This window comes from Elephantulus edwardii, unplaced genomic scaffold (assembly GCF_000299155.1).
Source record: "Elephantulus edwardii isolate Elephantulus edwardi_28Jun2011 unplaced genomic scaffold, EleEdw1.0 scaffold00019, whole genome shotgun sequence".
Taxonomy (NCBI): domain Eukaryota; kingdom Metazoa; phylum Chordata; class Mammalia; order Macroscelidea; family Macroscelididae; genus Elephantulus; species Elephantulus edwardii.
In genome coordinates, this window is record NW_006399769.1 from 15,880,875 (window position 1) to 15,908,128 (window position 27,254).

General features: G+C 36.4%; 1 protein-coding gene across 2 annotated transcripts in view; it reads left to right on the plus strand.

Annotated features, from left to right (window-relative positions):
- Positions 1-27,037, plus strand: part of SOS1 (son of sevenless homolog 1 (Drosophila)) — a 150,054-nt gene extending 123,017 nt beyond the window's left edge. Inside the window, exons 15-23 of one of the 2 annotated variants that reach the window (XM_006882336.1) lie at positions 1,571-1,690; positions 7,897-8,059; positions 8,285-8,402; positions 14,702-14,874; positions 15,067-15,183; positions 16,631-16,895; positions 23,388-23,432; positions 25,313-25,431; positions 26,546-27,037. In XM_006882336.1, the coding sequence (XP_006882398.1) occupies positions 1,571-1,690; positions 7,897-8,059; positions 8,285-8,402; positions 14,702-14,874; positions 15,067-15,183; positions 16,631-16,895; positions 23,388-23,432; positions 25,313-25,431; positions 26,546-27,037 (1,612 nt within the window). The remainder of the gene's footprint in view (positions 1-1,570; positions 1,691-7,896; positions 8,060-8,284; positions 8,403-14,701; positions 14,875-15,066; positions 15,184-16,630; positions 16,896-23,387; positions 23,433-25,312; positions 25,432-26,545) is intronic. The other variant, XM_006882337.1, reaches the window with a different exon arrangement.
- The last annotated feature ends 217 nt before the right edge of the window (positions 27,038-27,254 follow it).

The following is a 27,254-nucleotide window of genomic DNA, read 5'->3' on the forward strand; positions in this document are numbered from 1 at the left end:
GTTCAGGCTGGGAAGGATCTGTGGGGATCTGGAAAGACAGGGTAATGGTAGGCATAGTTCAGTGGTGATTAATTTTAAAAGCATAGAATGGGAATGATTGTATGAAACAATGTGAAAGAAGGATAATATGCAACACAATGTATATGAACTTTGTAAGCAAGGCAATATAATTTTTTTAATATAAAAAAAGACCTCATGTCGAGAAAGCCTATAAAACTGGGTGGTTTTATTTTGTCCCTTGATCACCCCCTTTCTTTGTATTTTTATCTTCTCAGTTTCTCCCGATATCCCTCCTTAGTGAAGCTAAGTTCCGTTTCTGGCTTTACAGTTGCTTGGAACTTTAATTTTTTGGGCAATTTAACTGCCTTGTGTAACCAGTAAGCATCTAAACCATAATTGTAACCATTAAGCGTCTATTCCATAGCCTCAGAGTAAAATGAGAATAATGATAGTACCTGCCCATGGGACTGTAGCAGTGTTTCAGTTAGAACTACTCCTTACTCTCAGGAGCTTCTGGTGGCTTAATGGTAAGTAGTTCCTCTGCCAAGCCAAAGGCAGGTGATTTGAATCCACAAGCTGCTCCATGAAAGGAAAAATAGCAATTTCTTCCCATTATGGCTGTGGCAATCTGCCAGAGGGTTGGCTCTGAGTCATTTGGGCACAGTGGCAATGAGTTTGGGTTTTTGACAAATAGTATGCATAAAGTGCTTAAGACATGGCCTAGCACAAAGTAAGGGCTTAATAAATGTTTGCCTCTGTTACATGGAGTAATAGAGTGGTATGAATAGTTAACATGGTTGACTGTTAACCAAAAAGTCTGGAAGTTTGAGTCCCCTCACCAGCACCTCAGAAGAAAAGCTTGGCAATTGACTTCTGCAAAACCAGCCATTGCAGACCCTGTGGAACAGTTTTACACAGAAATTGATGGGCACGCACTGATCCCAAAACAGCTGCTGCTTAACTGTGTTACAGGTTCTGTGAATGCATCTCATGGCCATTGACAGCCTTCTTTAACTTTTTAAACTGTGCTTTATATAATTATCACATTAATTAAATAATACTGTTTAATATGTCTGTTTCTGGCTTTATATGGAGATGATTTAAAGTTTCAAACTAAATTGTTTAAATTTCAGTAATTAAATGAGAAGGAATTTATTTTCTAGGTATGTTTTTAACAAAGACCATTACTGTCGTTAAAAGTTAGTGTAAGTATAATCCCATGGTTGCTGTGATGCCAAACACTGTGACACTGATGTGTTAAATGCGATAATGGTTACCCATGGTGGACAGTGTTTGGTGGAGAACAAGCTTGGAAGCAGGAGTGGCATTCACTTCGAAAACTTGTCTTTGGAAACTCTGAAATTGGAGAAACAATGAAAGCCATACAAGTGTTCAGGTCTTTGTACTTGACGGCACTTAACAACTACAACATAAGAAGACAGTGTACATTCATCCAAGTTTAGTTTTTATTTACTACTTGCTTGATAAAACCATATGTCAAGTGGGAAACTATCCTGTACTTTCTTTTGTACTTTGTATGAAAATAGCATTTTTATCTTCATAATTTTAGAGCTGTACAGCCATCAGAATTAGTTGGAAGTGTGTGGACAAAGGAAGACAAAGAAATTAACTCTCCTAACCTTCTGAAAATGATCCGGCATACAACCAACCTCACTCTTTGGTTTGAAAAGTAAGTATTTCTGACACAGTTCTATTTGTCAGCTATGTTACCAATGTCAATTAAACTTTGTTTCTATATATTTCATAACTTTTTCTTCTTCCTCTGTTCCCCCTTTACTACTCTATTTTGCATTAAGTGAATATTTTTTAGTGTGGTATTTTAATCTTGTTAATGGTTTTTCCCTATATTTTTTTTCCTTCTCTCCATGCCCCACTCCCATGGTCACCCCAGGTATCCATCTTAAAAGTATCCACTTAGATTAATACTAGCATAATTCCAGTAATACGTAGCATTACTTCTGTATAACTCTATTCTTCTTCCTTGGCGATACTACTTTTATACTCCTTATTGTTATAATAAGTTGCTATAATTATTACTTAACTGCCATTATTTTCCTACTCTCTTAAAGCTTTCCTCCCACTTACCTCTTTTGTGCTGTTTTGGACAGATATGTTACACATATGTTACTTCTCCATATGTTGTAAGCCCAATTTACATATTGTTAGTGGTAGTATGTGCTGTCAAGTTGAAATGAACTCATATCTGACCCTGTGGTAGATTTTCTGAGGCTGTTAATTGCACAGGAGGAGATTGTCTTTCTCTCACAGAGCAGCTGGTGGATTCAAACCACTTACCTTTGAGTTGCTAGCATAATTCCTTGCCACTAGGCCACCAGAGCTGCCTAAATACATATTTTACAAATTACTTTTTATAAATCAGTTAACAGAAGAAAGAACAAATAGACAATTAGAGTATCTTTTCAGTTGTCTTTACTAGGGCTGTTTTCCACATGAATTCAGATTACCATCTGGGATCATTTACTGTCACCTTGAAAAATTTCATTTAGTATTTATGGAAGATTTGACGAGCTAACAATACATTTTCTGAGCTATTTTTCTGGGAAAGTCCATTTTGCCTTCAATTTTACATGTAACTTCTCAATAGAAGATTCTTAGTAGATGGGTGGTTTTTTGGTTTTGGGTATGTTTTTTTTTTTTCTTGTTGGTATCATTTCACCACCTTTTGTCCTCCCTTGTTTATGTTAAGGAACCCCCTGTTAATCATATCTGGTTCTCTTTTCAAGAGTGCATAATTTTTCCTCTGCTGCCTTCCAAGTTTTCTATTTGTTTTTGGCTTTCAGTTTTTTTATTATGATGATGTAGGTCTTTTTTGTGCTTATCCTACTTAAAGCTCCTTAAGCTTCTAGTTACTGCTTTTCAGTAAATTTGGGAAATTTTCAGCCATACTTTGATTGAATATCCTCACTTTCCCCCCTTTTGCACTGTACTTTCCTATTATTGGTATGTGTAGGTTAGTGCACTTCATGTAACCCAGCATTTCTCTTGTGTCTTTATTTTTATTCTTTTTTTAAAATTTTTTTCTTTCAGTTAAAAGCATCTGTTGAGTCCTTCTACTGTAGTATTTATCTGTTACTATACTTTGAAACTCTATAGTTTCCATTTTGCTCTTTTTTTATCATTTCTACCTCTTTAGTAATAGCTTCCATTTGGTGCAACAGGTTCATTATAACTTCTTTCGCTTCTTATATCATGCCTTCCCTTAGCTCTGTGAACATCTTTAGAAGGCTGCTACGAAACCCTTTTCTGTTAAATCTGACACCTGGTGGTTTTCACAGGCATTTTCTATTGTCTGCTTTTTTATCTTTTTTTTTTAAATTATTATATGAGTGCAAGATTACAAAGCATATTGTTTTATTACTCATACATGCACATTTTGTTCCATACAGTGGTTAAAACATCTCTAGTATCTGATCATCCACTCATTCCATATTGTCTTTCCCTTCGACCATATTAATACTTATTATCTATTAATTAACTTTTCTATTTCCCTTTCCCACCTCCCCAGACTGACAACCATATCAATATGATTCTGTGTATAAACCTTTCTTTAGCTTTTTATATAGTGGTCTTACACAATATTTGTCCTTTTGTGACTGACACATTTCACTCAGAATAACATCTAGGTTTATCCATGTTAGGAAGTGTTTCATGAATTCTTCCTTATTTTTCAGTGTTGCATAGTATTCCATTGTATGAATATACCTTCATTTCGCTATCTGTCCATTCATTTATGGGTTCTTGTTTCTAACCCTTTGCTATTATGAATAATACTGCAGTAAACATTAATATACACATACCTGATCATTTGCAGCTCTTAATGTCTTTTGGATATATTCCTAGTAGTGGAATAGTTGGATCAAATGATATTTTTACATTGACATCACTGTTTGGTGTTTGTTCACTAGATTCACAGATATCTCCAAGTTGTCTTTTACCATAACTCCTATTGTTTTAAATGCTCTTGGATTTGAAGTCCCTTGTAATCTATTGTAAATAAAGTTTGTTTCTTAGATACTATTTTATGGCCTGCTTGTACACTCATATAAAATACTTGGATGAGGGCCCTGGAGCTGAGGGTAGGATGAATGACAACCTTTTAAATGACATCCGTGCTATAGGAAATCAGTGATTGGTGGGTGAAGGCCAGTAACTTGCCTCTCATGGAATCCCATGAGTCAGAGGAAATGTTACTTGGGCCCCAGTATTCATGCCCAAAACAGAGCATCCATTACACAAATTGGTGTTGGGCAGAGGATGGTAGACTGCATCTACTGATTGCTCTTACCCAGGACTTGGAAGAGAAGTGCTGAATTCTTGCCCCTCTCAGGAAAAAAAGTCATTTGTTTGGGACCTGGGAGGAGAAGGAAACTTGAGTTTTGATTACCTCAGAATGGAGTAGAATATCTGAGGATCTGGTAGTAGGAAAGGAAGACATGACCTTTGTTCAGACATCACAGACCTTTACCTTAATTTACAGGACTTTTGTAGATTTTGTTGAATAGTTGTTTGGTTTGGTTTTTTTTTCTTTTTTGGTGTATTCTTTACTCTTAACATCATTTTCAGAGATTTTAATTTTTAAAATAGTAATTTTCAGCAGATTCACTGGGTGGTAGGCCAGCAAAGCCCGTCACACTGTCATGCCAGAAGTCTAGGACTTAAATGGGATTTTAGAACTCAGATCACTGGGTAGAGTTTTACTGGTTATACTTTTTAGTAAAATACAATATGACTAGCTAAAATATAATTTATAAAGGTAATATGAGACCTCCACAGATGATGCTGAGGTTGTCACAAAGACCAATTTGACAAAAGAATGGCTCGAACCGGAAATAGAGTGTGGATGAAGATCTGAAGATGCTTCCTACAGAGGTCATCTCAGCACTACTTTCTTTGTTATTATTTTCTAGTCTCTAAAATGTAGCAGCTCAGAATTTGCCCCCTCTATGTTGCTTTTTGATTTATATTTGTTAGAAAGTTAAGTAACAACCTTTCTATTTGCATAAGTCCTTTCTACCATAATAATTAAAATTTATGTGTGAAAAACATTTGTTTCTAAAAACAGGAAATATAAGTCTTAGTGACCACTTTTGTTCAGGCCTAATTTTTTTATAGGTTTTAGAAAAGAATGCCATTCTCATCATCATCATCATCATCATGTGAAGTTTTTGGTCTTTTACCATAATAGTTCTTTGAGATTGATGTACATTAGAATTTGTGCTACCTGTGGAGTCCCAGTGGCATTGCGCATTATGCCTTGGGCTGCTAACAGAATTGTTGAATCCATCAGCTAACAACTCTGAGGGGGAAGATGGAGCGTCTCCTTCAATAAACATGTACAGCCTCTGAAATTCCACATGAGGCACCATGAGTTGGAATCACTGGGGTAATAGCGAGCTTGGTGTTTCCCTTTGATGTGGAGCTTTTTGAAGTAGTTCAAATATTTGATGCTCTTGGCTGCTACCCAAAATGTTGGAAGTTCAAGTCCACCCAGAGGAACTTTGGAAGACAGACCTGCCACCTACTTTGGGAATTTAGGCACTGAAAACCCTCTGGAGGCCCCAACATAAGAGACACTGACGTGTTTTTTAGTTGTTCTCCTTTGACATATGTGACAAGTCTCCATGAGCTGTGGAACTTTGTAACAACTTAGATGATAGGGTTCTACTGCAGAGGTTCTTAGAAACACTTGATCGTGGTCTGTTGTTTCAATAAAAATTCCAGAGGTGATTTCCATGTATATGCCACTTTAGTAACAACATAAATAGTTAAAGATGGAAATAAGGTACACTTATATGCACAATCAACACCCTTGGTACCAGCATTCAAGATACGAAAAGTTGTATTATTGCATTGGGAAAATCTGCAGTCAGGGTCCTCTCCAGAATACTAAGTTGCAATGATACCAGTTTGAAAACTAAGGTGTGCCTGATTCTTTTCAATTACTTGGTATGCATCTAAGAGCTGGAATATAATAATGATGATAGAAGAGAAAAAAATACCTTCGAGTTGTGATCTTGGACAAGATTACTCAATATCCCACAGACAGCCAAAAGAACACACAAATGTCTAATGCAGCCAGAAAGCTCCTTAGAGGCAAGGAAGGCAAAGCTTCATCGCAGATGCTTTGAGCATGCTGCTAGGAAAGGCTATTCCTTGGAAAAGGACATCATGCTTGAAAAGGTGAAGATCAATGAAAGAGAAGATGACCCTCAACAAGATGGACGGACAAGGTGTCTGCAGCGATGCTCTCAAATGTGTCAGAGATGATGAGGATGGCACAGGACAGGACAGGGTTCAAATCTGTTGTTCATAGGGTCGCGATGAATCATACTCAACATGATGGCACCTTATAACAACATATTTCTTAGTGTCCTGCCAACAAATTAGTCAGAATATAGTAATAAATTTGTGGAGATCTAGCTAATGCTTTAAGTTTGTAAACTTACTATGTTTATTTGATAATAAAATAAATTTCATCATTTCCAGTGCAGTGAGGTGGGTTTTTTTTTCTTGAATCAGATAAGCCTTATTAGCAAATATGTGAAATTTTTTAAATATTGATTTCTATTTAGGTTTTTATATGTTAGGGTTTTTTCTTCTAGATTATAAAATACTGAATATTGTTGTTGTTATGTGCTGTCAAGTCGCTTGCAGCTCATAGCGACTGAATATTAGATAATTAAAAATTATGTTTACGTTTTCTCTTTTTACTGAGAAATGAATAGAAAATAAAAAAATTCAAGTGTTAGAAGTAATTTTATGGGACCATAGCACACCTCCTTTTAGTATTCACTGGCATGTAAGTGCACACAGTTTTTAAATATTCTTTAGCATTTAAATGTCAAGTGCTTTTTAAAATTTTACTTTCTCATTGCAATGATTATGTTAAGAATTATTCCTAGAAATGTAACCAAGTATTTATATATATGTCAAAAATTAAGCATTATCAATACAGTTTTGCAGCTAGATGAAAAGTAACAGCCAACAGAGTTTTTAATTCTAAAATTCTCTCAGAATACACCCACAACTTACAAGCCTGCATATGTTTAATGAGATCTCTTCATTTCTAATGCTGAAAGAGGATGCACCAAAGATAGTAAGGAAATGTTTGATTGGCTCTACTGATATGGTAAATATAGTGAAGAGCAACATAGGACTGTGAAGGGAGTGCCATATTTTCTAGGGTTCTACTATGTTTAGAAGTACATTGCTTATATTTATATTCAGAATTTATATTCTTACTGTAGTGGTCTAGTGGATAAGGAGTTTGCACAATCCAAAGGCAAATAGTTTGAATTTACCAGCTGCTCGGTGGGAGAAAGATGGGCAGTCTCCTTCCTTGCAACTTACAGCCTCTGAAAACCCACTGAAGGGTCAGCTTTGAATGGGTTCTGGCTCAGTGACTATGAACAGCAGTAGTTACACTCCAAGGACCCAGGAAGATGCAGTAGTTAAATGCCTTGCTGCTCACTTCAAGGTCAGCAGTTCAAAGCCACCAACAGCTCTTCGAGGAGACAGAGTAGTCTTCTTCTGTAAAGACTAGAACTACACAAACTAAACCCACAGCCATCTGGTCACCTCTGACTCACGGTGACCATCGGGTTTCTGAGGCAGCTCAACAGATAACATGCTAGACCCCCAGCTGGCCCTCTGTGAGGATTACAGCCTGGGAAACCCTGAGCAGGGCTGCACTGTCTTCAGGGGTTCAGTATGCTAGCTTGATTGGGTTGGTATCATATAGCTACACTGTACCTCACCTACCTCCAGTCTACATTGTTTTGTGTACTAACATTTTTAAAGCTTAACATTAGAAAAGTTCCAAGATTTTAATTAATTTTTCATCTTGAAACCTAGATGTATTGTAGAAACTGAAAACTTAGAAGAAAGAGTAGCAGTGGTGAGTCGAATAATTGAGATCCTACAAGTCTTTCAAGAGCTGAACAATTTCAATGGTGTCCTTGAGGTTGTTAGTGCTATGAACTCATCACCTGTTTACAGACTAGACCATACATTTGAGGTAAGTCTATAGATAAGATTTTCAGATTAATTTCTCTTCTTATTTTATGAAACAAGATTTTAAGTTATTCATTAACTTTTAAATGTCTAATTTCTTTTTTCAGTAGCAGATAAACAAATGAAAATCTCTAAATTTTGTGAAGAATTAGTTGCTCTTTTAAATCTGTACTTTCTCCTTTAGACTTACACTGAACATTTTTTTGTGTGTTGTATTTTTTTTAAATAGCAAATACCAAGTCGCCAAAAGAAAATTTTAGAAGAAGCTCATGAATTGAGTGAAGATCACTATAAGAAATACTTGGCAAAACTCAGGTCTATTAATCCACCATGTGTGCCTTTCTTTGGTGAGTATTTCTTCTTAAATTTTGTATGTATTGCTGTATTAAAAAAGACAATTTGCTCATTAAATTACCAAGGATAGGCATGTATTATATCTTAGGAGAAAATGCATATTTAATAAATACTTAATACATGAATCACCTTAAAAATTTTCTCTATTAGAACACTTTCGGATCAAGCCCAGTATATTTACTCTTTTATTTTTTCAATCATTATTATATACCATTGATTTGGAACCATCCTTCCAATGGGTTTTCAGAGGCAGTCACACAGGAGAGGATTGCCCATCTTTATCCTGTGGAGCAGCTGGTGGATTGGAACCATGTGCATTTGAGCAGGCAGCACAGCTCCTTACCATTAAGCCACGAAAGCTCCCTTTTTTCACCTTTAGATATTAATAATGCTTATGTTTTTACGTCCATAAAAATCTTTTAAACTGAACTTTAATAAGCCAAATGGTCTATAGAAGACTCATGGCCTTATTTATAGTCATGTTTTTTCACAGTTATGCCTAAGTATTTAACCATATTTCCCCACATTTTATTTACCAGGTTTCATAATCAAACCTTTTTTTATTTATTTCTAACCTTTTTGCTGTACATATTGTATATAATTGCAACTATATGATACATGTACATTGTACTTTGCTCTTTTCACTTAACCATATTATAAGTCTATTGTCCTGTTTTATTTAAAACTCTTAAATTATTATTTAAATGACTGTATAATAGTCCATGAAGTTGATATAATTTACCATTATAATGTGATTAGGTACATATTCACTTTTCTAAGTAATTCTGTAATAAATATGATAACATATATACACCTTCTACCCCCTGTATTTGACAAGGCTTTCTTGAGACAGATAACCAGAAGATTTAGGTTAAAAATATGCGCTTTTAAACTATTGATATATATCACCAGGTTGCTTTCTGTCTGTTACACATCAGAAGCAGATGGCAAAGTAAATTTCATCCTACTGTTTGCAATTTTTGATACTTCTTTCTCCCAACACTCCCTATTTGTCATTTTCACAGAAAAAAAAATCCTATTTCTTTTATTTTCATTTTTTTATTAATGGGAACATTATTCTGTACTACTGATTAGCATTTATATTCCCTCTCCTCTATGTTCTTTTTCATATACACTACATTTATTTCTAAATGTGATGACAATAAGGCAAATTCCTATAGGGATTATCAGGGTAGATTTAGGTCATTCAGTTTGTCAACAAATATTTGAACTTCCACCAAGTATCAAGTACTATGTCAGTGCTTGGCAAAACATTGTAGAAAGCACATGTAGAAAATCCATACTGTGCTCTTGAGCATATAGCCATGCCTCTCAAAATAGCCTATGATCTGCGGTCCAGAAGGGAAGGAAAACCTCAAGGAAGTTCACTGGGTATTTTGCCCCTGCTATTCCAGCACCCTGATTGGTGGAAATGTATTTATAGAAACTAGACTCTAAAGTACTCTCTCAGACCTTTCTGAACTAAGATTAAAATACTTTAAGGTAAGAAGCATGAATTCATGTAGGAAGTTCCTGGTTATGGAGTCTCTGCTCTTTAAGGTAGTTCATTTAAACTGTCCTCATCAGTTCTGCTCTAGGTAGGTTTGGGTTATTCTCAAACTAAAGATTAAAGCTCTTCAAGATAGCCAAGCCAGACAGCCCTTCATCATTTTGGCTAAGCAAGAAGAGCCAGCTTTCACTGCCATTTCTTAATTTCATCTCGAGAAATCAAGAAATGTGTTGCTCTCAGATGTTCTAGAGAGCAAGACTGTCACTTCCAAGTCTCAGGTAGGGTGTAGTATTCTCAGTTGCTTCCTATGCATTGAAAGTTGGGCATTGAATAAGGACAGTAGAAGAATCAGTGTGTTTGAATTGTGATGTTGGAGACAAGTAGTGAATATACCTTAGACCGCTCAAAGAATAATTAAATCTGTCTTGAAGAAAGTGCAGCCAGAGTGCTTCTTAGAGGCAAGGATGGTGAAACTTCGCCTCATTTGGGGCATATTTTTAGGAGGAACGAGTACTTGAAGAGAGAAATTATGCTGGAGAAGATAGAGGTTCAGTGAAAGAGGAAGACTTCCAACAAGACGGATTGATGTTGTGACTACCACAGTGGGCTTGTACGTGACAGAGGTTGTGTGGATGGTGCATGATAGGAGAAGGTTCAGATCTGCTGTTCACAGGGTCTCTGTGAGTCACAGTCAACTTGATGGCCCCTAGTAGCAACAACACAGTTCTGCCTCATCTATATTGTAGTTTGGAGAAATTATTTCCAGATAATGTGCCTTTAATTTTTGGATACCATTCCCTATTTTCCACTAGTGGAGAGTTAAGAATAGTATCTGATACTTTCACTTTTAATATTACTTCCATCTTTAAGTCTTTTGCTGACATTACCACCATTCACAGAATAGTTAGACAATTTCTCCTTCTCAGGCTGTGTCAGAATTCTGATCCATATCCAAATTTTTCTCCATAAACGAAACTAATTATTAATGGTTGAACGTGTGTGTGGGAAAGCTGTTATACTGTAAGGTGAAAGGATGGTAGGCCTGCCCTCAGCCATGGCTCTTCTCCGTGTGCTCCTTCCTTTCATTGATCTTTCATTAAGATTAGTGCTGATCTTTTGGCACTTTCTGTTTCTTGTAAATTGGCTTCATTCTCTACTATTGCTTTCTTGCTGTTAAGAACAGATTCTCTTTTGCAACCTTGTCTGTCAGTCTCCAGATTGTTTTCAATTCTGAAATAGCATGCTGCTTTCATTTATTTAAAAACTTTTGTTTAATGCTTCTGCAACTAGCCTAATACTCTAGGTGCCAAGAATACAACCCAAATAAGATATCCTGAGGCTAAATTGTTATTTTTCATAGACTAGCTCCCAGAGTAAAGACTAAAACAATCCATTAAAGTGCCGTATTCTCTTCACTGCCCACTTCCTTTGCCAGAGCTCTAACTTCCTTAAGATGGACTACTATTAACCTACTGGATAAAATTTAAGCTCTTTAATAAAAGATTATTTCCCTAGCCCAAGTGCTACTGTGTACAAATTCTGCAAGGTTAGGCCATCAGTATGTAACCAGTATGTTATGTATAGTTAAATTTTCATTGCCACTGAATATGCATACTGCTGTGGACATATTTGCCAGAGTGAACATTGAGCAAAATGAATCATGCAGCTTACTTAGTGTGGAAAAGAGTTCAATTGCCTGCAAGTAGAAGAGCCATATTACAGTGAAGGGTGGGAAATAAAGAATCTGTGCTCACTAGAACCCCTGGTAACATTGTCTATCCAGAGTAACATAAATAATTCTACTCTGAAAACGTTGTAGTACTGAATAGCCAAATAACTATATACTTACTAAAATCAGATATATATTGGGTGAATCATATTACTTCCTTGTTCACTATTAGTTTGAATCCCTTAATCTCTTCAGGGATGTGGCCAAAAATTAAAAAGTATACCTCAGTTACAAAAGCATTTATGAACTGATGTAGTCACTGTTTGTATGTGCCTCTTATCCTACTATCATTTTAACTACCCCACACACCAAACTTCTAGTGTAGCCATACCAAAGCCAAGTTCTAGCTAATGATGGTCTTCCAAGCTTCACCAAAGTCCAGGGCTTTCCTACACACATTGCTGCTTTGCTACCATGCCCTTCCACTTAATTCTACTCATATTCTACTCATTTATTTTTGAGATTTGTTTAAGTATCGCTCATCTCTGATGCTTTTTTTAACTATGCTATGCAAGGCAGAGTTAAGCACATGCATCACTAGTGATGGGAAACCATAAAAACTTAACTTTCTGCCAATAGCAAGGATGGTGAGACTTTGTCTCATACACTTTGGACATGTTGGGAGGAACCAGGCTTGGAAAAAGACTTCATGTTAGAAAGGCAAAGCATTAGGCCAAGGAAAGGAAGACCATCAAAGAGATACCTGACAAAGTGACAGCAGCAGTGAGTTTACATAGTGGGGACTGTGAAGGTGGTTTCGGGTCAGGCAAGGCTTTCAACAGCACCTAACTGATGTCATAAATTCTCACTTACTGGTTTTCAGAGGCTATAAATCTTTATAGAAGCAGACTGCCCATCTGTCTCCTGCAGAGCAGATGGTGGATTTAAACCTCCAGCCTTTAGATAACACACCACAACACCAGCACTAGTTATAAAAAAAAATGAAAATAGTTGCTACATTGTTTATTCTATTGCTCTTCAGTGCACAATGTGCAATAACGGGCAAACAGGAACTCAGTTACACATTACTACTAAGCTTAGGGGTTTTGATCCTAAGAAGATGGAAGGAATACATGGTGTCACTGGACCAAAAAGAATTGGCTGGCTCAGAACCTTTTCAGAAGCATATGATCAAGAACCAATAATAATAAAGGAAGAAATTCAAGGTATTCTGGCAGAATTGGCAAAAAATAAGGCCCCAGGAATTGATGGATTACCAGTTGACAGTTTCAACAAACAGATGCAGTCCTGGATGTGCTTGCCCCATTATACCAAGAAATATGGAGGACAACTATCTGACCAACTGACTGGAAGAGTGCTACAGTTATTCCCATTCCCAAAAAAGATAATCCTACATAAAGTAGAAATTATCAAACAATATCATTAATACCATATTCAGTCAAAATCTTGCCGAAGGTTATCCAAAAACAACTGGAACTGCTAGAAATACAAGCTGAATTTAAGAGACCTTTAGAGAGATCAATACTGATGTCAGATGGATTATCGCTGAAAGTATAGAGTATCAGAAGGATGTCTACTTGTGCATGTCTATTAGCTATGCAAAGGCATTTGACTGTGTAGAGCATAAGAAATAGTGGCTAACGTTGAAAAGAATGGGAATCCTAGAACAGCTGATTGTGCTCATGTGAAACCTATATATAGTTAAAGAAGCTGTTGTCTGAACAAAACAAGGGAACAATGCATGATTTAAAATCAAGAAGAGTATGTCAGATGTACATGTGGAACAGATCATTCTAGAGGTCCTACTTTGTGAAGAAGAATGTGGCATCAGGATTGAAGGAAGACTCATCAACCACCTATGTTGGGCAGATGACACAACTTTGCTCACTGAAATTGAGGAGGACCTGAAGCATTTGCTGCAGAAGGTCAAAGACTGCAGCCTCAATGTGGATTGCATCTCAACATCAAGAAAACAAAAGAATCAATACTTTTAATGATAAAATTATTCTTAAAATTCCTTCAACAAAATCATGGTTTCTATTGAATAATAGTAGTTTAGGGTATGGAAAATTGGTAACTTTATCCTGAAAAAACTGTTGCAAAGATTGGCTGTCCATGAACGTTGATTGTGGATGAAAATATCATTTGCCTCATATGCCTATGAATGTTGGACAATGAATAAGGAAGACCAGAGAAGAATTGATTCTTTTGAATTGTGATACTATTAAAGAGTATTGAATATGCCATGGATTGCCCAAGTATCAGACAAATCTGTCTTAGAAGTGCACCCACGATGTTTCTTTAAAAGCAAGGATGGTGAGACTTTGTCTCACATACATTGGATGTGTTATCAGAAGGAGCCAATCCCTAGAGAAAGCCATCACGCTTGGTAAAATAGAGGGTTAGCAAAAGAGGAAGACTTTGACCAGGTGAACTGGCTTAAGCACAGCAGTTGTGAGAATGGGCAGGATTGGGTGGACTTTTGTTCTACTGTTCAGAGGGTCTCTGTGAATTTACACTGACTAATGACACAGCCAACAAACAATGTGGTTTCCCTTTTTCTTGACTGTTTATAAAATACAAACTTTACACAAAAGACTTTTAAACTTATAAGAATATTTTTCTGGGTATATTAAGTGCTTATTTTTAATCTTACTGAATGAATTTTTTTTTTTTTTTTTTGGTAACAATTTGGATGGCACAGTACTGCACACCATAAAAGAAAGAACTAGCTCAGCGGGTTTTCAAGAGACTGTAAATCACATGGGTAGATTTGAACTGCCACATCTGGGATAGCAGCACAATTATAAACTGTGCCACAAAATGCCATTCCTGGGCTATTAAGAGCTGCTTAAGTATTTGTAAAATTACAAGTCCTCAAAAGAATTTTATACTTATAAACTTTTTTAAATTTTTTTTTTGCAATATTAGCTGCTTGTTTTTCCACGTTAGGGCTGCTTTTTTGTTTTCATTATAGTGATTGAAATGGTACGATGCTAAAAAAAAAAAGAAATGGTACGATGCTACATGGGAAAGAATATGAACTACTTTTTCCTCTTTTATCTCTGAAATAATTTCTTTATATCCTCTAGGAATTTATTTAACTAATATCTTGAAAACAGAAGAAGGCAACCCTGAGGTTCTAAAGCGACATGGAAAAGAACTCATAAACTTTAGCAAAAGGAGGAAAGTAGCAGAGATAACAGGAGAAATTCAGCAGTACCAAAATCAGCCTTATTGTTTACGAGTAGAATCAGATATCAAAGTAAGTCAAATTACTTCTTTGCACATATTTTTACTTGAGCTTATCAGCTGTCTGATAAATGGCAGGTTTATTTGCTAGAGGAGCAAAAGGGTAATAAAATTTAAAAGACTTTCTTAAAGTACTTTAATGGATTTACACCAAATTTAAAATATTTAATATGAATAATTATGTATCTCTCTGCATTTATTTCAGAAGTTCTTTGAAAACTTGAATCCAATGGGAAATAGCATGGAAAAAGAATTTGCAGATTATCTTTTCAACAAATCCCTAGAAATCGAACCACGAAATCCTAAGCCACTTCCAAGATTTGTAAGCATTTATAGCTACTTCTACATTTATATACCTTTTATACTTGTCCTCTGTATCTGGTGATAGCATCACTATGACATGTATTGTAGAGGTTAGATTTCTATAATGATGATCAAGTGCATATGTGGTGGTTAAAAGTAAGGAGTCAGTCCATAGTATATCATATAAATAAGCCTGAGACCATTCTGTTTGGTTATAAATTAGTATCAATTTGAGCATATCCTGATATGAAGCAAATTAGATATGTGTGCGAGTTTTTTGTTGTGTTCTTTGACAAGAATAAATATTACTGAAGTTTTATTCTAAGGAGGCTGAGGCCAGAGCTATGCTCTCTTGGGCAGCACATGTACTAAATTTGGAATGACACAGAGATTAGCATGGGCCCTGCGCAAGGATGACACGCAGATCCGGGAAGCATTCCATATTAAAAAGGGGGGGAAAGATTTCAAGGATGAGGAATTTTATTAATTAATGTTAATTCACTTATTTTAAAGTAGTGACTTATTAGAACTTAAAACCATTAGCTAAAGATACTTTGAGAAAGTAAAAGTTTCTGAGGTTTTTTTGTTTTGTTTTGTTTTGCCTTGTTGTGTTTTAGCCTTGCTAAATTTATGTGCATTATTGCTTCCCTGTGCTGGGATCTCTCTGACATAAAGTTGAGAGTCTGGGAACAAACAAACATATTAATGCCTGTGAACTACAGTTTTTGTCATTGTCTCATAAGATAGTTTCTCAATCTAAAACAGTTTTTAATAAAATTAATTACAAAAGTACATTGGAAATAGGCAAACAGCCATCTTCTTTGATGTACTGATACCACTCAGAAGTGGTTACTCTGCAGGGAAAAGGCCATAAAGCCAGCACATAACTGCATTTATCAATACCTCAGGTGGCATCACTAGCACAGCACCCTAAGTAGTAGATGATCCTGGCTTTTCACAATACTCCACTTACAAGACCAACAAGGACAAAAAAATTTAGAAATATTTTCATCCCAAACTATTAATATAATAAATCCTCTGGTTTTATAGGATTAATACTCTGTTATTTTATTTTTTTATTTTTTTATTTTATTATTTGTGTGTCTGAGTGTACTGTCAAATCAGATCTGACTGGTACGGGAGGAGATTGTCCCTCCTTCCCCGGCAGAGCATCTGGTGGATTCAAACCGTGTGCCTCTGTGATTGCAGTGCAGCTTCTTGCCACTAGGCCACCAGAGCTCCCCAATACTCTGTTATTTTAATAAATTAATTTCCTAACAATTCAGATAGCCATGGCTTTAACCAAGTTGAATATGCTAATGCTTTTAACTTTGAATCTTTATGTAATTTCATTATTAGTAGTTAGGTTTTCTTATATTCGATTCACATTTTACCAGGTACATTCAGAAAAAGCTTTTTGCTGTTATAGTGGTAGAAGTAATAAATTTTTTTTGATATGTCTACAGCCAAAAAAATACAGCTATCCTCTGAAATCTCCTGGTGTCCGTCCATCAAACCCAAGACCAGGTACCATGCGCCACCCTACACCTCTGCAGCAAGAGCCCAGGAAGATTAGTTACAGTCGGATCCCTGAGAGTGAGACAGAGAGTGCAGCATCTGCACCCAATTCTCCAAGAACCCCGCTCACACCGCCTCCTGCTTCTGGAGCTTCCAGTGCCACCGATGTCTGCAGCGTCTTTGATTCTGATCATTCAAGCCCTTTCCACTCAAGTAGGTGCTAACAATTAAACACTTTAATTTACATGCTCAAGGGTCAAACAATCTCTAATAGGATTTTTGTGAACTTGCAGAGAAGTCAAATGCCATTCAATAATTTATAAAAATATAAGTTCTATACTCTAGGAACTATCAGTTTTTCCAATATCTGCCTGATTTACCTCCTTTAAATTGAATATCTGTCATTGAAATGGCTGGCAATATATGCTACCTCCAGAATTATTACAGTTTGAGTATTACACTCAAGATACATCATTTATTTCCTCCCCACTAGTCTTGCAGTAAATTCTAATTTTAGACTACTGAATGTCAACATCAGCCAATTTGGTTTGAGTTTCTATCAGACACTGTTTCTGCTTTTAAGCCCAGTCATATAAATCTCTCAGACAAGATACTGTTTGATATGTCTTTTTTATTTCTTGACCAAAGCTAGTCAACAGAAAAAGATGTCTATTTTGTATAATTTTAAGTGATCTAGTGTCACATTAAACAATAGTAAAAGAGTTAAGGGAAATTCATTTAAATTATTTAAACAAATTATTTAAGCAAAACAAGTTAGAGGTTAAATTAATTCATTTAAATTATTTAACCCAATATTTTGAAACTATGTAATCCTTTTAAACTTTCATTCATATTCTTTGCATTTCTTTTTGTTCTAAATCATCATAATCTAGTGACCACTTTTACACTTCCACCATTCTCAATTCAAACTAGCCATCACCAAGTACTTGCTAACTACATGAGGCTAGTGGCTACCAGCTTTGCCCTCGCCCCTGGACGAAGCCACCTTTTGTATCTAGACTGTACCATTTTCATGAATTCAATAACTGATTTGACATGAAATTTTACATTTCTACCCAGAACTCACAATCTGTCTTGTTTATTCATTTTTAAATCAAAAGTTTAATGCATTCACCTTCAACCCTATGTAAGCCATTTCTATTATACTGTTCCCATTGACTGAACTTCATTTGCACATCTTGTCTACTCTAGTGTTTTACAGGATAAAAATCCAACACCATAAACAGTGTAACAAAATCCTGATAAAGTAGGCAGACCCTAAACCTTGCCTCCTCTGTAGGGACTTCTGGTGGCATTGTCCACAGAGAGTTGTGGTGCTAACCCAAGGTGCTGCCTCTCTAATGGTTTGAATTCACCAGCTGTTCTGCAGCTGGACCCTGATGGACAGTCTCCTCCCATATCACAGTCTCTGAAAACCCACTGGGAAGGTCAGCTATGAATCTGTCCCAATGAGTTTGAGTTTTGAGTTAGGAAGCAGCTCTGGCCTAGGAATCCTGAATTGTCATTACAACCAGCTAATGAGCTTTCTAACTTCAGAAGAAATACTTCTGTGCCTTCTGACGAGCAAACTAGTTTTTTAAGAGCTGTGCCAATGTAGAGAATCTTAACATTTTTAATAAAAATGTACATAAAATTATTCTTTGAGGAATAGTGAGATTTAATCTAGAATCCTATGTATTATACATATATTTTTAAATTATGCAGAAGATTTCCTTGTTTCTACTATCTAATAAAATAAAAGCTGTCTTGAAAGTTAAACCTCAGCTTTATGTGGCAAATGAAGGTTATGAAATCATGTTATTCACAGCACTAGGATAAAAGAATTCTAATTTATTTTCCCCAGTCTCCAAAATTAAATAATAAAATAAAATAAGGCCACCATATTTTTTTCCATGTTTGACCTGAAATCATTATTTATTCACTGAATTTATTTAGCTTTGTTTTCTCCTACAGCAGATGGCTATGGTTTGTGTAATGGTCCCCACATGAGGGAATTACTGACACAGCATGAGACCCTTCATGGATTTAATATCTTTTTGTTCAAGAAGTAGCTAAAAAAAAAAAGTGGGAGACTAAGAGATATACATTACATTTCCTATTCTTGAAATATCTTTAAATTTAAATATCTCAGTCAACTAGAGAAGAAGGACTCATTTTGGAATATTGTGCTCTGGTAACACAGCATTCATTTAAACAGCTGGTCAAGCAGATGAAAAACTGTTAGAAGAGTTTGGCTTTTATAAGCTTAGACTTAACAGTTTTCTGTGTTTCTCCTTCGGCATGCTAAGGAAAACCAGTTTTACTACCCCCATGGCCCTTCTTGTACGGCGCCCTGGCGGCATAGTTTGTAACAGGCTACTGGCCACAATGTCAGCAGTTTGGACCCTCCAGCTGCTCCTCAGAAGATAGGCAGTCTCCTGTCAAGATTGACAAGCTTTGAAATTCCAGTAAAGTCACTGTGAGTTGACAGCATGTGTTTTGCTCCTGAGGGAGTTGTTGTTGTGTACCTTCAGGTCAGAACCAACACACAGCTGACCCTTGAGCAAGTTTTTAGAGGCAGTATAATCACACTGAAGGAGATTGCCCATCTTTCTCAAACTGCCTGCCTTTGCCTTGGCTGTACAGCTCCTCACCACTAAGCCACCAGAGCTCCCCAGAGAGGGTTGTCAAAATTAATAAGTAAAAGGAAAGGCAGCATACAATAATGAGATGGAGTGACACTGTAATTCATTACATTAGTCAATTTTAATTAATACTGCACAACAACATTGGTATTGGAAAAGAACACTGAACATCTCATGGACGGCCAAGAGAATGAACAGATATGTCTTAGAGAGGGTGCAGCTGGAGTGCTCGTTGGAGGCAAGAATGATGAGGCTTCACCTCACATACTTTGAACATGTTGCTAGGAGGGGGGCTATTCCTTGGAGAGGAACACGAAGCTAGGAAGGGTGGAGGGTTGGCAAAGGAGAGGGAGACCCTCAGCCAGGTGGATTGTCAGGGTGACTGCTGCAATGAGCTCTTGTGTGTCAGGATGACACAGGACAGGACTAGGTTCAGATGTTTTGTTCATAGAGTCGCTATGAGTCATTCTCGACTAGATGGCACCTAACAACAGCAACATATGATATCTCTTCTTTCAAGAGAAAAAAATTCTAAAAAAACTTATAAGACCTGAATTTTAAAATAATTTCAAATCATAACTGATTTGAAATTAACACAAAATATGCCCTTTTAGCCTCTGATTTTATACTTGTTTGCCAGTGTCCATGTGTATAAAAGGTCCTCCACCACGCTCATACTTTAAAGGTGAGAGTCCTCAACTGGCTACTCACTGGGTGGTCACCAGACCAGTAGGTGATCACCTACGTCTGTTTCCTTCAGGGCCTGGTAGGAAAGAGCTATATTCCTATATTCTTATGTTGTCTGAATATACTCCACTCAATACAATGCAGCAGAAAGTCCCATGCTTAAGTTTTTCAAAAGGCAAAGTAGTTCCTTTCCCCTATCTAACCCTCTCTAACAGTCTAGCTCTAAACATATGCATTTGTAATTCATTCATTCAGCTTGGATGTTTTGCATAACTTACTTCATGCTAAGCATATCTCCTCTGGAAAAGTCTTAACTGAGTTTTATTGAAAGAAGAAAAATAATCATAATACAGGGTAATTTGTAGTCACTGCTGATTGGTCGAAACATAAGTGCTCTAAGGTTTTAGAGCCAATTATCATGGAATGAACAAAAATGATCATAGAATATTTTTGGTAAAGACAGCTAGGAATAGGGGAGGGAAGCTCTCAGTACTTAGGGCTGCTCTTATACCTTGGTCGCTCTTGACCATGTCCAAGGGAAAGTTATGATGAGAGTAGCTGGAAAAAGAAAAAAGACCACCTTGCAGCCTTATAGCAAGGAGGGAAAGATAATGAAGTGCTTCCTTGCCTTTATGTGAAGGTTGCCTGGGAGGTCATGAGAGGGAGACAGAAGTTTAAGCTGGCCTCTGGTTACAGGCATGCTTTGTCTCCCCAGGAAGGATGGACAGCAGGAAGGTGGATGCTAAGCCTTTTAAATTGGAATGGCAGGCTTTCCTTCCTAGAAACGTTGTAGATCATGACTTTCCAATCTTAAATACATTTGAGTGTAGCAGGTCTTTTGGTCGGTTTAAGAAGTTATCCATAATCTATCTATGTAATTTTTTTACTTCCTGTAAGACAAAGCTTATTCCAATTTCACAAATGGAAACTTTATAAATTAGAAATGCATTCAACAGTGGTTTTTGCCTTGATTGTATATTATTATCCACAAAGGAGCTTTTGTAAATAGCCCTGCCCAGCTCCCACTTGAATTAGACCATTGTTGGCAATTTTTAACGCTCCCAGAGGATTCTGATGTGCAGCCAACATTAAAAACCACTGGTTTACTCTTTGGATTTCACTTCTAAGTCATTATAAATTAATTTACCCAGTACCTGGTTGATAAGAATTTCTAGCACATCTTGATTTCTAGTATATGTTGATTACAACATGAATAATTCTTAGAGTTTCTAATAAAACATTTTCTAGGCAGTAGGATCAACCAGTTTGTTTAAAGGAGGAAATTCCTCAGACTTGTGAAATTCATGCATAAATATAGTGCCTTAATCCTGAGGAGAATTGTACTACTCTAGACCAACCCTCTCTGGCAGTTCTAATCCCCCAACAGGTGAAAGATGGGTAGTCTCCTCCCATGTGGTTTACAGCCTCAGAAACCTTGCAGAGGGTCAGTCGTGAGTCGATTCTGACTTGTGGACAATGAGTATTATATGTAAATAAGATTGATGCAAAGTCTGCATATTGATGTACATATGTGTACACAATCATTCCTTTAAAAAATCTGCAATGTATGGTAGTCATGAGCTTTGAGTCTCATCCCTACATTGTGCTGCATGGACTACCATGTTCTTGAGGCTAAGCTCCAGGAGCCTGTTACCTTATTTAATCATTTTCTTTCCTAGGAAAATGGGAAGTGCACTAGAGCTGGGTATTCCTTCAATCCCTATTAAGTCACAGATGCCTGAGAGTGAAATCATTGACAGAGCAGCAGCTCCGTGTATATCAGAATATAAAAATTACTTTTAATCTTCTGAGTGGAAGCAGGAGTGGCATTCACTTCCGTAAATAGCTTGCCTCCAGAAACCCTGTGAACCTGGAGAAATGATGAAAGTCATGCAAGTGTCGAGGACTTTCATTGATAGGGTCACTGTGAGTCACCTATGACCTGAGAGCACTAAACAACAACAACAGTCTTCTGTGATAGAACTTATTAGTCAGAAATAGCTGGGTTGCTATACTTGATGAGTATGTTATAAATACTAGTACACATGGAACCAGATAATAAGACTATTGTATCTATATAAGCACACAAATTAACAAAATTTATACCAGCTGAATTTGATATGTAACATTATTCTCATTCTGAGCAGATAAACAATAGCCAAAGTATTTCTGAGGAATTAGCTGTACAGGGCAGAGGGGAAGAAAAAGAAAGAGAGGAAAATCTGAATTTTTAAAAATCCACTCTACCTAGCGTTATAGGAAATCTTGAAGTTTCTTGGGTATTATATGTCCCATACATTGGTAATATGAGGCAAGCAACAGAAGTCATTATACTTTTTAAAATCAATCCAGGTAGTCCCCAACTTAAAACATTCAATTTATAACAAACTGCACTTAAAACTGTCTAGCTTATTTATGACTTTTCCTTTTAGTAGTTGTTATCATTAGTAAAATACCACATACAGTGTTGCAGCACATAATTTGCTGATATTATAATTCCCAGATATTTATTCACTTATGTTAGATATTTTGATTTATAAAGATAATGATACTAACACATAGGATGATGAAAACAAAAAATGAACATGAACTGACTCATAAATCAAGGACTGCCTGTCTGAATAGGTCACCCACTCTTTTGTCTCAGTTTCCTATTTTAATGCTCTTACGGTTTTAGCTTTTGAGTTCTCGTTTTTTATTAAAAGCATTAATATTTCTGAAATTAAACAACCTAAGTTTATTACTGAGTTTTCTATGTAATAAACGCACCAAATGTTTATTGCTTTTGGAAAAATTTTTAAAAGGATGGTTGATAATAACTATGTCACTTTCAAACTTATTTGGTAATATCCAAAGTTGTAGATATTTTATGAGATGATATACCTGTTACATTTTTCAAAGATATGTAATAATACTAGCTTTTAAATCTCCCTTATAGTTTTCAATTTATATAGCTTGTTACTTGTTTCATAAAAAGTTTAAATTTTCAAAGTAATTTTTCTTAAGTGATAGATTTCTGTATGTCTTGCTAAATTCTTTGCTTGAATGGGGTTTATACATTTTTTTAAGTCTTCTAATAATACAGGATATTTCTGTGTCCTCATGAATGCTTTTTATTTAGTTACTGTGAATTTAAAAGGAATCTTCAAAATTCCCATAGTGATATTAACTCAATTCATTATTTTTTTTCTTCTTCCAAAGGATAATGTACTTTTTACTTCTTTTTCCTTTTGATAATGTGTTTTTAATAAAGACTGTTACAGCATTCTTTAAAACTAGAATGGCAACATTTTTATCATAAATCAGTTTTTGTACATGAGTTGAATATATCAATGAAAGAAAAATACCTGCTCTTTCTTGTTTCCTTTCACAGGCAGCGATACCGTCTTTATCCAAGTTACACTGTCCCATGGCCCAAGTTAGTATATTTGGTTTAAGACTCATAATACTTGCTTTGGCTTTAAAATCAAACCAAGCGTAACCCTCCTGCTAAAACTCTCCTTGGGTCTGGCAGCATTGGTACCTGGCTTGCAGCATCTTAGACGTGAGGCCTTCATTTGTGCTATCTTTTGATCATAAATTATTTGCTTTTTAAAAAACCTTCTTCCTCTTTTTAAAGAACATATTAAAATGGGTGGCTTCCACATTTAACCATTCATTCATATCCAACTCTACAGCGTTCTGAATATGTTTTAATGCTCATTTTAACACTAAAACTTTAAGAAATGAGAGCATGCATGCGCATATTGGAATGCTGGTGACAGCGTACAGTGTTACTGGGACCTCACTGGGATACAGCTTTAAAAAAGCACCGTTAGAAGGACAGCTGTTTAAATTAGAAAGCCTAGATATTCCAGTGGCTGGTTTGCTTTATTATTTTTTAAATAAACTAACAATTCACTAAACTCCATAAATTTCAAACTAATAAATTAATAATTTGTCTTTTCATACAAATAATTTCAAAATGTGTACAGTGAAAAGCTTAGTTGTAAGCTAAATTAATTACAGTCTCTTAAGAAAAAAGGTAGGTGATCAAAATGTAGATCATTTGAATAATGGGACACAAGTATGCTTTCTAAGTCTAAATTTGTTATAATATTTAGTTGATGAAAGGACCTGTCAAATGTCATTTTGGATGACCTTTTTAAAAATATTTTTCATGTCTGTTTTATGTTTATAAGCTAACAATATTCATAAGTATACATGTGTGGATATATACACATATATGAAATAATCTATGAAAGGGTAATTTATATGTCTAAATCATACCCTTGGCATAAGGGTATGATCTCTAAAACTGGTTCTAGTTAGAAGCTTTATAGGTGTATCTTGTTTATTATGCTTTGCCGATACTGCCCTTTTTTTGCAAATTAATGGTTTATGGCAATCCTGCATTAAACAAGTCTCTTGGGATCAGTTTTCCCACCACATTTGTTCAGTGTCTTATTTTGGTAATTCTCAAAATATTTCAAACTTTTCATAATGCTCTTACACACTTGATAGTCTGCAGTGTACATGTAACTTTTATATGTATTGTGGAACCAAAAGTCTGTGTGACTTGCTTTGTTGTGATGCTGTGGAATCCAGACTCACGGTATCTCTAAGGTAGGCCAGTTCACCAATTTTATTTAAGTAAAGTCCATTAGATTTTAGTGTAATTTCAGTTTTTATTATTATAAAGATTACCTCAGTTGTCTTGAGCAACTGCATTGTGCTTAAATTTTTTTTTATTAAGGTAAGATGAGCTTGATTTTGCTTACATGTGTAAACAAAATGAGGAGAGAGCTCATCCCCGGACCTAGATCTTTTCCCTTACACCTGTTGGGTGAATTCCTGGGGAGACATCATTAGAAGCAAAGGTTTAGGTTTTAGGTCAGAAATTATTTCCAGGCACTGTTCAATAAGGGCTGATAAAGTAAAGGGGGGAGAACCCATTACCAAATCTTACCAGAAATCACCACTCTGAAAGTTTTCATTAGTTTACTGTTTGTCCCAGAAATCTTAGAATCAGACCTAATTAAAAATTCTAATAATAGATTAGTAGCAGAAATGCTCTTTTGTTTAAGCAGCAAAATAATAGAATCTCTTAGCTTTTGTCTGAAAATTCTGCTAAGAACTTTCTGCATGCATTCATAGCAGTTTAATAAAGGAAATACTGTTTGGTATTTATTGACCTGCTTTTGATACTTCCACACATTTCTTTTTATAAATGTAAGCAAATTCTAATAGACCTTTAAAGGAATAATAAATGAAAAAAGTTCCTGTAAACTTTAAAAAAAAAAATTTCATATCCTACAGGATCTGCTTCCGTATCATCTATAAGTTTAAGCAAGGGCACTGATGAAGTGCCTGTCCCCCCTCCTGTTCCTCCTCGAAGACGACCAGAATCTGCCCCGGCGGAATCTTCGCCATCTAAGGTAAAGTAGAAAATCCCGTTATCTGGAAACTGGAACCATTACAGTTATATTATCATCAATTATAAACCTAAGACACATTTGAATCTATAAAATAAGAAATTTGCCTCAAACAGAATAAAAAAAAAAAAATAAAGACATGGGTATGTAATTTTGTATGCTACCAAATTATAAATGCAACTCTGAGCCCATGCTAGAAGTCTGTGCTAATGAATTTGACATGGAGTTTTCATGAACATTCTGGTTAGAAGAGCCCTGGTAGGCTCAGAAGAGCTATTTGCATCTGTGGAAGTTTCTTTCTTGGACAGCCGTTAACTGAGTAGTTCTCAAGCGTGTCCAAAGAGAGCAGCTAAACAAGTCAGGATACTCTTTGCAGAATATCATAAAATACAACTATTATTAATATAAAATGAACAAGTCATTTATGCTCAATGTAAATCATCTTAAACCAGACTGAATGATAGATAATGGTAGCAAACACTTCAGGAAAAATAAGGTAAAACATAGTAATGAGAAGGGAAAAGGTATTTTCTCTGAATTTACAGAAACCTCTATTTCATATACTGGTGTGCATTGTTTAACATTTCACAGTATATACCTGTGATCCGTAATGTTTTGGGGTTTGTCATTGTTTTTTGAGGGAAAGCAGCTCTCCATTTGCTTATTATTTCCCCTAATTGCTTATTATTTCCCCTAATAATAAAGAACCTAAGCCCAGACTTTTGCAGCACTGGACCATGCATGAGTGGGATTTACGCTCTCCGATGATTGAAGTCTGGGGCTGGGCACACCCCACTCCGTCCCTAGTGCTTACCCTGTCTGGTCTTGGCCCTCCCGTAGCCTCTAAGCCACCCTGACTCAGCAGCAGCTACTGGCGCAGTTACTACTGCCATCGCTGCCTCTGGCGGGCCCATTCCTCCGGGCCCCACACTCACATAGTGTCAAATCATAGAACATCCTGTTTCACACAACATAGCAAGGACATTAAGCAGCACATACCTCCAGGGCCACACCTTCTGCTAGTACCTTATTTGAAAACTTCAACTTACTTTTTATTATATTCATGGTACTACTTGAGTTATTAATAAATGTGCATTTTTCTTTTCATTTTTATCAGATGATGTCTAAGCATCTGGACAATCCGCCAGCAATTCCTCCTAGACAACCCACATCAAAAGTCTATTCACCACGATACTCCATATCAGACCGGACCTCTGTCTCAGACCCTCCTAAAAGCCCTCCCTTATTGCCACCACGAGAACCTGTGAGGACGCCTGATGTTTTCTCCAGCTCACCACTACATCTCCAGCCTCCCCCTTTGGGCAAGAAAAGTGACCACGGCAATGCATTCTTCCCCAACAGCCCTGCCCCGTTCACACCACCTCCTCCTCAAACACCTTCTCCTCATGGCACAAGAAGGCACCTGCCGTCACCCCCACTGACACAAGAAGTGGACCTTCATTCCATGGCTGGGCCTCCTGTGCCTCCCCGGCAAAGCACTTGTCAGCATATCCCCAAACTCCCTCCAAAAACTTACAAAAGGGAGCCTGCACACCCATCCATGCACAGAGATGGACCCCCTCTGCTGGAGAATGCCCATTCTTCCTGACTTCCTCTGTTCTGGGATGTATATTTTCCTAGCCTCAAATCCATTGCTGGCAATGGATGCACTGAGTGTGCCAGCACTGAGGAGTTACCATGGAAACTCCAAACACTAATGACTCTACTTCAAGATGCAGTATAAGACAATGGATTTTAACCTAAATGTAATTATAAAATGAAATGGTATTCCAGTTTAGAATATAGAAAGACTATTTCAGAGGAAT